The sequence below is a fragment of the Lupinus angustifolius genome, chromosome LG09, assembly GCF_001865875.1.
Source record: "Lupinus angustifolius cultivar Tanjil chromosome LG09, LupAngTanjil_v1.0, whole genome shotgun sequence".
Classification (NCBI taxonomy): Eukaryota; Viridiplantae; Streptophyta; class Magnoliopsida; order Fabales; family Fabaceae; genus Lupinus; species Lupinus angustifolius.
Window position 1 is genome coordinate 10,813,124 of NC_032017.1, and position 13,040 is coordinate 10,826,163.

General features: G+C 35.1%; 1 protein-coding gene across 1 annotated transcript in view; it reads right to left on the reverse strand.

The window, feature by feature from the left end:
- The window catches only part of LOC109356247 (ferric reduction oxidase 2-like), a 10,116-nt gene extending 6,553 nt beyond the window's left edge, over positions 1–3,563 (reverse strand). Inside the window, exons 1-7 of the mRNA XM_019599577.1 lie at positions 3,282–3,563; positions 3,071–3,173; positions 2,780–2,977; positions 2,225–2,459; positions 679–1,006; positions 338–581; positions 6–248 (exon numbers count right to left, since the gene is read on the reverse strand). Of these exons, the coding sequence (XP_019455122.1) occupies positions 6–248; positions 338–581; positions 679–1,006; positions 2,225–2,459; positions 2,780–2,977; positions 3,071–3,173; positions 3,282–3,480 (1,550 nt within the window). The 5' untranslated portion in view covers positions 3,481–3,563. The remainder of the gene's footprint in view (positions 1–5; positions 249–337; positions 582–678; positions 1,007–2,224; positions 2,460–2,779; positions 2,978–3,070; positions 3,174–3,281) is intronic.

The following is a 13,040-nucleotide window of genomic DNA, read 5'->3' on the forward strand; positions in this document are numbered from 1 at the left end:
GAGGCTCCTTGTCTTTTGTGATATAGGCCTCAATTTGCAATTCCAAATTGGAAATGTCATAAGGGGTGCTAGATATTGGAAGTATCAAATCTGTCATCGATAGACTTGAATAAGTTCTGAATGAACAAATTAGGACAACTTTTGGGGTTTTACATTTGAATATAGTTTTAAGAAATATTAACTCCCTAATGATGGATATAAAGGGGGTGATGCCACTTCCTCCACTTATCAAGACAAGAGTGTCATGCCTGATTAAAAGACAAAAAACGTTATGTTAAATGAAATAAAAGTTAATAATTCCATATTTCCAAGTTGTGCATTACTTTAAGATGAATACCTTAGGAAATCAGTTGATGCAGGTCCATAAGGGCCTTCAACCGATACACTAAGGCGATCTATAGCTGAATCATTTGAAAGTATCTTATAAAGATTTTGAGTCCAAGTTCCTCCACTTTTAATAACAACACTCAACTTTTCAGGCTCCAAGTTACTATTAGAAGTAACAGTAAATGGATGCCACTGCAGTTTGGATATGCTTGGAATATTTATAAACATAACACTTGTTGGATTATAGGTTAACCCTGCCAAAGACATAGCATAAGCATTAGACTACATCTCCAAATTAAAAGTAAATAATTTTAAGAACTTCTGAAGAAGCAACATGAAGATGTTAGTTACCATGATCCTTAGAGAAATTGAGTTCAATAGCTTCACATGGCAAAACGCGAGCAGAAACAAGACGAACTTGGTGTCTTGACTGCAAAAACCTTATATAACGATCCACCAAGAAGAGGTAGAAACTAGGGAGCATAAGGCAAGCATACGTAATACCAACATGAAATATGAAGAAAACTATGAAGAGAATGTAGAGATAGTGAGTGTAGAAGAAGAGCTCAAAGAATTTTCGCCTAATCCGTGGGATGGTTGCAATCCACATGATCAAACCAAAAATCAAGGCTATCTCCCCGGCCAAATTTGATATCCCAACTTTGTCCCATTTTAACATCTGAATGGAGAAAACAATAGTCAATCAATTAAATATTACATAGTATCAGTTGAAATAAAATGAGTTTAGATTACTAATTCATCAAGTAAATATTATATAAAAGTTCTTGACCTAAGTCTCTTTAAATTTTTGGATAAAATTATTATTTTATGGGTGCTTATAGACAAAATTTCTTCGAGTGCATGAGCTTTGTACTAACTTGTCGAATCATATATCGTATTTCCAATATGATTTTATGGAGTCAAACTTTTAGCTTATGAAACAATCTAAATGTAGAAGGGACCCAAGTAATTGATCAAAACAAGGGATGAGAATTGATTACATTTAGCTAGCCCTTGATATAGTTAATTCTAATTTTTATTCAAAATTCAAGCTCTAAGCCTCTCACTAGCACAATTTTAGGATTTGTTTCACCTATTTTTTAGTCTAGCTATAAATAATTATTTCGCATATAAACATGTTTTCAAGTTTGTCGATAACAAAAGTTTTCACTTAAGCTATGCATTCAGATGATTAATATAAGTAGTAAAATATAAAATATTATTTTTAATATCTATATATAATGTATATTATTATATATTTTATTTAATCAGTGAACCATAGATTCGGATGGTAGTCCATTATACTATTTCCTAAACTGACATTGACCAAATCATAAAGGTGGTGTCCACTACTAATTCTCCCATTCATGGGTAAAGAAGAAGAAACTGTACCAAATTCAAGGCAATAAGTAATAACACATTTGGCAGTTGTAACAATTGAATTGAAAATATTAGTAACTCGCAAATGCCACATGGAAATGAAAGGATAAATTTAAATAGCAAAAAATATCTAATATAGAGATAAACGTTATAACTGTTTTATATGTAATTAATTAAAACTTTAAAAATATTGATTAAATATAAAAATTTAAGTTTTAAACTATTAAGCAAATGCACGACTAATTTTAAAATGTGAAAAAATATCTACAATATATTAAATATAGAGAGGGTAAATGAGGGTTGATAATTTTACAAAGGCATAATTGAGGTATGATATATAGTTTTACAAAATAATACTGATTTTATATTATTATTATAAAATATAATTAAGTTATTTCTTAAAAAAATGACTTTATATTAATATTTTAGCAAATAGAAAAACATATAAAGTATTGCATTATGCATGAGCATGGGAACCAAAGTATATATAAAAGTAGAGATGTCAGTGTTAATTCACCTGAGAAATTTGATTGGTAACTGCCCAAAAGATAATATAACAAAGACCATGAATGGTGAAGAGGGTCATGACTATATGTCCAAGCCAAATATGGTACTTGATGCTACCCTCTGAAGTGAGTCCAAAGAATGGCAACACTGAAGAGCCACGTGCTACTGGAAAAAATAAGAACGCCAAACATATGTTTCCAACTAGACCTATCCTTAGAGCTACACTATCTAGTTTCTCTTGCCATCTGCCAAAACAAATAACCATGAATAGACAAACATATACACCAAAGTCAAAATTCACAATACAAAAAATAACAAGATTATTACTCTTAAACTCTCGAGTTTTCGGTTATATTGTATATAATTATTGTAATTATTACAATAGATCGGGAGAAATGTCATCCATCACCATTATATTACTATGAGCTAAATTGCACTTTGACTATAGTTTAAAAATTTTGATTTAGGAGTTTGATCAACGTTTTAAATTGTTGTTGTGTTTACCAAAATTGTTTAAAAATATGGTTGTAATTTAATACACTGAGTTTGATATAAAAATTCTTACATTGTTTGGCCATCTTTTGCTGCTAACTGCGGTGTGATTTTGACAAAACCATTGTGTAACAATTTTGCAAAGGACCAAATAAGGAGTGCAATGAACATTAGCAAGAACGCTAGCTCTGTACCAGAAACAATGCCAAGAGGGCCTTTTACAAGTACTGGACGCTTGCATATGGCTACATCAAGTTTTGAGACATTACAACTGATGATGCAGAAAACCAAAGCATATATATAAGTCTGATTAAATAAAGTTGAGTAATCAAAAAATAGGTCTAAGGGATACAAGAAATGGTACCTCTCCATGTTGGAATCATTTGATTTTTTGGCTATATGGAGATAGACACATCCCAAAACAGCCATGAGTAAGAATGGTGAAGTATAAATCAGAAATGATGCACCTGTAATATAAGAAGACCATAGGGATATTAATTATTAGAATATATAAAATAAAGGAATTAACTCTAGGTTAAGCACAAAGTGAAATGCATAAATGAATAAAAAGAGACCTTCTATTCCATAATATGTAGAATTAGTCTCTCTTCGGATTTGAGGCAACCATTTATTCCTCTCAATATTTGTGGGCACCATTATCCAAATGAAAATCCAACCAACAAACAAAACTAGAAACAATATTTTTATTGCAGATTGAACCTTCCCATATTTTTCTTGAGAAGGTGATTTTTTCAAAGTTTCTTGATCGGCCATTTCTCTTTTGTTTTCGTTTTTACTTCCTTGTACCCTCAATCAATTCTAGAGAGATAATCTCAGAGAAGCAAGTTTGTTTGGAGAAAAGAAAAGAGTCCAATGATTAGATTATGATTGGAACTTGAGTATTTATAGTTCAAGATTTATCATGATGGGAACAAATATATACTGTTATATTACTTATATACTAATAGATATTATAAGGACAAAGACACCTGGAGGGGGAAACATAAACAAAAACAAAAAGGCATGGTTCATGACCCGCTGCTACAGTGTTTGGAATGTTCAAATTGTTATTATTTTTGGTTCAGATCAACGTATGTGTTTGTCTCATAATAGAGTTGACATGATTTGAAGGTCAAGCAAGCATTTTAACTAGCGTCGTGATTAATGCCAAATGAGACTTATACTTGAGTGGATAAAGATGGCAAGTGAGAGTTATAAATCACAACTTCAACATCCTACCCCACCCATAAGAAAAGGAACGTTGATTTATTTTAGGCTTATTTTGTTAGAGTATTAGCACATTATTATTTGACAGTGATACTTAGGCTTATTTTGTTATAGTATTAGCACATTATTTATACTAATATTTATCAACTATTAGTATAAAGATTATACACAATGAGTTTATCATCGTCATTCATTTGTATTACTTTTCAGAAAAATTCAATGTTCTTTTATAAGCAAATTGTATTAAAAGCAACACAAAACCAATACAAGAGAAATATCAAAGTTTGATCTTTTTAGAAGATAAAATAATTTACCAATTTACAAAGACTAAATTATTTGGGACAATTTTGGAAATAAATCAAGTCCAAGATCTAGCTCGAATAAAACTCATAATATGCACATAGCTAATAGTGCTGTCTGAAAAAATAAGCTTATTCCTCATTATTTAGATAGATCACACAATAGTAAACCACAACATTCTCGAGTTTTGGCCATTTATCACTGGGACCAAAAGAATCATGTAACATGAACAACGTATCTATTTTCACTCAATGATGATCAAATATGAATGATAAATAATAATTAATAATGTATAAAACTCATATACATCATTGCATACATTTTTTTCCTCATAAAAAATCCTAAGCATATGATATAGCAGAATGCGTGCTTGTGACCCTTTGAAACTTTGCCAATGACTGCATGTTTCCACGCATGTGGTAAATAAAATAGGAATTTTCGATACACACTAATATATATTGCTCTCTTTACTAACAATGAGAAACAAAGTTAACTTTCATTAATTAAATAAACAAAAAACAAGTTATCAACCTTTTTAATAAGTTGAACGTTTCTCATTTGTGACATAGAGAATGATAAAAATTAGAATATAGAATATTTCTGTTGATGGTGACATATGTTTTTCTAAAAAAGGCTGATAAATATGGAGATACATTAACCATATATATAGTCATTGTTATTTGGATTGGATTAAGTTAACTAGTATATATCATTGAACTGAACCTCGATGATTATAAAATCTAAACATTTGGTTAAGAACTTTCTTGCAAATGTTTGTTAGAGTTAGGGTAAATTATACAAACACCTCATTAGTTTTAATGAAATTAATAAATCATTACTCACTTTTTTAACCGTACATAAATCACCATTAATTTAGTTAATTATATTCTTATCATTTTTTATTTAAGAAATTACACTTATATCTCATACATAGGTAATCTGTATAATGTATATATAATTAAGGATGTATATATAATTAAGGATAGTTGATGTGAAGTTTGTGTATAATTTGTTTATTTAATTGATGCTTCCGTTTTATGGGGAAAGTTCTTTTGGGAGATGAAAAATTATACAATTGCTAAATTTTGAAAAGTCATGAGAGGAATCTATGCCATGCTTCCAAACTTGACACCACCTCACTCAAGTTCTATAACACCCCGATTCTTTTAATAATAAAAAAAGTAAAGATGAAATGACAAAAAGCAAGGAAAAAAATTAATTGGTTTTTATAAGTTAACAACTATTACCCTATAAATTTTGTTCCCCTACTAAGTATGAATATGTTTAATAATTGTGATATTCTATCTAAAATAATAACCAAAAGGATATAGCAAGAAATTTTCAAACCTTCAACAATTCAACTTCACTTTCTACAATGATTATAACAAAAAAAAAACAAATAATTTTCAAGAATCATGTATATTCATTTTATTACTTTTATTACTTGAAATTCATCACTTTCACATACTCTATCTTGATTAAGTATAGATATTAAATTATCAATACTTTTGTCATTCTATCGCAATATAATAAAAGTACTTGTCATAATATCCATCAAAATATCATGACTAAAAGTCATAAAAGACATGCATTATATAAAAAAAAAACTATATAATAATTATGATTCATAATGATTTATAGAAATGAATTTGCCAATTAGTTTTTAGTTATAGAAATATAAAGGACTTAAAGTATCTCAAAATAAAAATGATGATCCTACCAATGTATCAGAGGTTATATCACACATGAAGTAGCCACTTTACCAACCATCTAGAATACTATTCTATCAAGACCAATATCAGATTACCCAACTAATGGAAACCTAGTCTTCTACCTTCTCTTGGGAGAAGTCTTGCCTATTACCTGTATGATCATAAAACATACAAGTACACAATATATAGGAACAAAGAGAGAGCAAGTTATCCTTTAAGGAACAACATGTGGAATTATATGGACTTCATATTCATGAGCTATACAATATGTAACGCCCCAAAAATTACTCCAATATTATTGCCCAAAATGGGTAAAAAAAATATTTGTAATGTAAAACTCCTTCATTTACATTTGACTCCTTTTTGAGACATCATGTTAAGTAACCTAAAATGCGGAAAATACAACAATAGTTTGTGGAATGGATATATATACAAAAGCAAAGCAGAATACATCCTGGTCCAAACCAAAAATATATACAATAGTCTGGTTTATTCAAAACATCCAAATACCCTACACATATACCCTCCTCAAGGGCAACTAGAAATGGAAATGACCACTAGTGACTAGCTCCGGGGTTAGCGGGTGTGCTAGGGCACTCACTGACATCCTCCCCCGTCTTAGAATCATAAGAGAGGTCCCCCACTTCCATGGAGTCCTCTATACATACCAACTCCACAAAGTCTTCCTCTTCGGCTTCCAGCTCCTCTTCCAGGTTGCTGGACGAACCCTATGACTTTCTTCCCACTTCGGCATCTGCCTGAAGATCGAGCAGCGTCAGTATAGCAGCTCTCTTCCCTAGTGGGGGTTCAGGCACATCGTTTGTACTCCGTCTCCTAGTACATGGTCCAACATCAGTGGGTCCGTCAGGAATCATAGACTGAAAGGATGGGGCACTAGGTGCTAATCTCTGAGCAGGTAAGGTGAAAGAAGCCTCCAAGTTCGCATGATGTGAAGGGAAGCGCATCGTAAAGCCATCACAAACCATCTCTAGCTCTAAGGCACAGGGGTCTGTGTAGGTATATCTATGTCCATCACTACTCCATGTCCCCTCTTGGGACATCGAAAATCGGTACCTCCGAATCCTCATCGTAAGGTCCATATAAACGAGAACGCGGCTAAGCCGAAAGAAAAGAAAATAAGAGAGAGTAAGACATCTAATGAATATAATTCATCGACGGCGTGGAATTACACGGAATATCACATCCAAACATACACGCGTGATATATACAATATAGATCACCGACATAATGCACCATGATGAAATGATGTTATAACTCGAATCATGAGGATCAATATTTACACTCTCAATGCATGCATGAGATGCTTATTTTATCCATCCTTACACCAATATCCTCCCAATATATTATTCAGAAATAACCAATAGTACAGGTCCCATAACAAGCCGATTTGATGGCACCATAAAAAATAAATTACTCGCAAGGATATATGAACGATCGGTTCCGAAGATATGTCCATTTCAAGATGGTGTCATATAAAATACTTTCTGGGCATCCCTCTCATTGATCCTGACTGCAAAGAAGGGTTGTCAAATATCGTCTAGTTTGTGTTGTGAGAACTGTCTGATCCAACAAAGTACCTCATCTAGTAATACAAGGGACTCGTCTCACCTAGACTCACCCTCAAGACTTTGCTGACAAATCACCGCCATCATCGTCCCTCTCAATATCGTGGGGCTCATTCGTCTCCTCTAAATTTCCTCTCCCATACTTCGTTATTCATAATAAGTACGCATACTAACCGCAGTTAGCCGATTAAATATTTTAATTATTCTTGTATATCGATCAGACCATTCTAAGACATCTCCCAAATGAATGCTTCTTGTGGGACCCGATCTTATGTTATCACGTAATATAGGAATAACATCCATACCACTACGAACCATCGCTGACTTAACCTAGACGACCACATGGCCAAGCCTCTTATAGTCAGACGACCTCGCTGGGTGGTATCATGTAATCTTTTTTAGGCATAGCCTTGCTCACGACATCCTCGTCCTCATCCTTGCCGGCATAAGGCGCAAGAATAATAATGACAGTATAAGTTTGTCAATTTAGGCACCAGACTCAATCCTCTGAGCTATGGTCTTCCCCAAGTGTAAATATACTTCACACCCAAGCTAGGGCTATTCCCTAAGCAATAAATAAATAAAAAACAACCACAATTTATGTTTGTCTTTCGCTCAAGCGAGAGACTGTCGCTCAAAAGACCAATTCATCAAAACATACTCAACTTTCTCCATGGTTCTCGCTCGAGCGAGGGAACTGTTGAAGCTAAATATCCACAAAAAATGGTCAAAATCACCCTCTGGGTCTCGGCTAGGCGAGGGACTGTTGCTCGAGTGCCAAAACCGCCCAAAATAGGCCAAGCACGCTGCCTGGCCCCCACCCTGGCGAGGCTGGGTCTCCCAAGCGTGGATGATCCAATGGCAAGGCATGTCTGGGTCGCCCAGGCAAGGATGGGTCGCCCAGGCGTGGCTGGTCCAGTGGCTAGGCGTGTCTGGTTCTCCCAAGTGTGCCTTGACTAGTGGCTAGGACCACTCTCTCAACCTTTTGGGCCACCAGATCGAATACCATTATTGTTTTTTATCCCTACGTGTTTTAGTTTCTCGAGTGGTGTTCCTTCATGGATAACAACCACAAGAGTTGATATTATATACTGTCCTAATGGCATACAGCCTAAGGAAATATTCGTACTTAAACCAGAACCAAAAGCGTTTGGTTAAGTACGAGTTTTTAACAAAACAGAAATAACTCCCAACATTTGAGGTAGTTGGGATATCCGGGTGTCATATTCGGACACCACTATGTCACGATGTATTCTCTCTCACCTTAGGTTGTAGTGCAGTTCATTTCCCTTTCGTGAATGCGTAGGTTGTCCGACTTCGAACGCCTTCCAACTAAACACAAAAACCAATCAACGATTCGCGAGTTAAATCGTCTTCCTACTAACTCTAAGCTAAAGACATCCTTTTAATCCATTCTAAGAACATACGAGACTTTCATTCATCCTGTCCAAGATTCATATTGTTGAACCGTCATTTATCCTCGAAAGTCTCATTCCCGATTCCTATCGGCTCATGATCATTTCAGCACCTCTTTACAAGGATTAATTTCTTGATCAAAACAACATTTCAATTTAAAATATTATTTGAATTCAAAATCATCATCTTTCATCAACATAAATAACATGAATATTTTCAAACACTAACACAGCCCCATGAACAACAATTTTTCATGGTTTCAAAACAACAATTTCTAGATTCACGAAAACTCATTTTTCCCTTTCTTGCGTATACAAGAGATAGGAAGGTTTTTAGAAAATTTTGACGGTTGAAAACGTTCGTATCATGCGTATGATCCTCATACTAGAATTTCATAAGCAACTAACGGTTAGAATTCTAAGAGATTAAGAACAAAAAGGATGAGGTTTACCTTGAACTTTTTTAGAGCCAAATGAAGAAGAAGAAGAAGAATGAAATGAAGAGCCAATTGAATGGGCTCTTTAAGTAGAGTAATTCAGATTAGGAAGGGGTAAGCTAAGAGTTTCTCTAGGTTTGGTGACTCTTTTAAGGTGAACAAATCTGAGTTAAGGGGGGTAAGCCAAGGGTTTTCAAATAATCATGGTGAGATAGGTAAGTGAGAGGTTTATGGGTATTTGCGTGAAAGATGAGTATTTTTGCTTGCTTGCCCAACAAGTTTCACTCGGGAACATGAGGTGACTTTTTTGGCAAAACATTCGCGATGAGGCGATGCCCGAGAATTGTCAATTAATATTCGGTTGGATATAAAATCTTCCAATTAAGGTTAGAATTTCGAAATACCGAATTTGGAGTTTAAAATATTTAGAAATAGGTTTTGGACAAACTTGATTTTTTTTCTGGTTCAAAATAATATTTCAAAGCCAAAGGCGCAATCGGAAATCGATTCGGAACTAAGGAACTTAAAAACATGTTATTGGGCTGAATATGGGTGAATTTGGGTCCGACAGCAGTCCAAAAATGTTTTGTCACATAAAATAACGAAAATTTATCACAAATTAGAAAATCACAAAAAACGACTAACACTCAACTACATTTTAGTCTAATTTATTACCGATTAATTTCTAAAATTAATTTTAGTTAAAAATAAATAATTAATAAAATATATCGAATTTTCATGGTGTTACAACCTCCCCCACTTATAAGATTTTCGTCCTCGAAAATGAAATGTACCTCTTAAGAAAATAGATAGGGATATGATTCTCATATGGCCTTTTCGATCTCCCAAGTCGCATCTTATCCGTTTGTTTGACTCTAGATCACCTTAACTAGAGCAATCTCCTTGCCTCGCAACGGCTTCACACTTCGATCATCGATTCTCATGGGTATAGTTTAAAATGTGAGATTATCCTTTAATTGGATGGCACCAGATTCGATGATATGCGACAACTAATGTATTTTCTGAGTTGGGATAAGTGGAAAACATTATGTTGGTTCGATAGTGAAGATGGCAAAGCTCTTTCGTAAGCCATTGGTCCAACTTTTCTAAGAATTTGTTATGGTCCTATGAATTTAGGGGTAAGCTTACGGGCTTTAAGCACTCTACCAATGCTAGTTGTCGGAACCACCCTAATGAAGACATGATCTCATTCCTCAAAACTGAGAGAGTTCCTCCTTTTGTCATAGTAGCTCTTCTGCCTACTCTGAGCTGCCTTCATGTTCTCTCTTATCATTCTTATCTTTTTCGTTGTCTGCTGAACTACATCAGATCTTAGTGTCAAATTCTCTCCTTCCTCAAACCAACATAACGGGGTTCTGCACTTTCTATCATAAAGAAAGCTATTATTGTAGGTAAACTCTATCAGATGCAGATAGTCCACTCAATTTCCAGAGTGTTCCAATACACAGGCTCTCAGCAAGTCTTCCAGAGATTGATAGTCCATTTAGATAGGCCATCTGTTTACGGGTGGTAAGCTGAACTCATACTTAATTTGGCACCCAAGGCTGTTTGCAAACCATTCCAGAACTTCAAAGTGAAACGTAGGTCTCTATTCGAGATGATATTTGTAGGAATACCATGCATTCAGACAATTTCTTTGTTGTATAACTTCGCTAGGCTTTTGCAAGGAGTATTTCATATGGATAGGTAGAAAGTGAGCTGTCTTCGTCAAACGATCCACTATCACCCAAACTGCATCATAACCCTTTTGAGTCTGAGGAAATCCGCTCACAAAATCCATTGCATTGCTATCCCATTTCCAAACGGGGATATCCAAAGGTTGGAGTTCTCCTCCGGTTCGCTTGTGTTCGATCTTTGCCTTCTGACACGTTAAGCAGCATGAGACATACTATGCTACTTTTCTCTTCATACCGGACCACTAGAACATCTTCTTCAAGTCTTGATACATCTTGGTAGCTCCAGGATGCATACTTAGTTTGATCTAATGGGCTTCATCCAAGATTGCCATTTTCAACTCATGGTCTCTTGGCACACAGACTCGGTTCTTGCATTGCTACACTCCAACGGTTCCTTCTTGAAATTCAAGGCTCTTCCTTCAGCCAACAAGATTCTCTTCTCTCGCAGTTATGGATCGGAACTTTGCAAACCTTTCAGTTGTTCCATAAAGTCATTTGTTACTGTAAGCATACCTAACATCAAACTCTTAGGTTTTACTTGCATCGCGAGGCTTAAATTCCTAAAATCCTTGATCAATTCCATCTCCCTGACCATCATGGTTGACAAATGCAGAGACTTTCTACTCAAGGCATCCGCCACCACCTTCGCCTTCCTAGGGTGGTACTAAAGATCAAAGTCATAATCCTTAAGGAATTCGATCCATCGTCTCTACCTCATGTTCAGCTCCTTTTGGTCGAATAAATTCTTCAAGTTTTTGTGATCATTAAAGACTTCAAATCTTACTCTATAGAGATGATGAATCCAAATCCTGAGAGCAAACATGACCGCAACCAACTCCAAGTCGTGCGTCAAATAATTCTAGAAGCATACGCTACCAGCTTTTGTTGTTGCATCAACACGCAACATAGGCCTTGTTTAGACACGTCACAATACACGTTGTAGTTTCCCCTCGGACCTGGTAGAATCAACACAGGTGTTGTAGTCAATCTTTTCTTCAATTATTGAAAGTTTTCTTCACACTACATTGTCTAGACAAAAGCCTTGTATTTCCTGGTTAATGTAGTCAATGGCAAGGCCAACTTCGAAAATCCTTCCATAAACTTTTGATAGTATCCTGCTAAATCGAGGAAGCTTCTGACCGTGTTACGGATTTCTGAGAATTCCATTTCATCACCGTTCCTACTTTAGCAGGGCCTACAAAAATTCCTTCACTTGATATCACATGCCCAAGAAAATTCACCGATTCTAACCAAAATTTGCACTTTCACAGCTTGACATAGAGTTGGTTGTCTTTCAAAATCTACAACACTATCCTTTAATGCTTCACATATTCCTCCCGATCCTTCGAATAAATAAGGATATCATCGATAAATACGACCACAAATGGGTCGAGGTATGAATGACAAATTCGATTCATGTAATTCATGAACACTACAGGAGCATTTGTTACACCAAATGACATCACGTGATATTCGTAATGACCATATCACGTCCGTAAAGTAGTCTTCGGAATATCCTCTGACTTCACGCATATTTGGTGGTATCCTGACCAAAGATCAATATTTGAAAACACGGTAGCTCCTCATAGTTGATCCATCAAGTGGTCAATTCTTGGCAATGAGTACTTATTCTTGATGGTGACTTTGTTCAATTGTCGGTAGTTAGTACACAGCCGCATATAGTGCCATCCTTCTTCTTTGAAAATAGCATCGGAGCACCCCATAGTGAGACAATAGGTCTGACAAACTGTTTCCATAGCAAGTCTTCTAATTGTTTTTTCAACTCCGTTATTTCAAATGGTGCCATCCTATAGGGAGCTTATAGATATCGGTCAAGTTCTAGGAACCAGATCGATAGCAAACTCTATCTCCCGTATCGAGGGTAAACCAAGAATATCATCCAGGAAAACTTCAGAGAAATCCCTAACCACGGGTAGGTTCTGAATCTCTTCTCCACTTT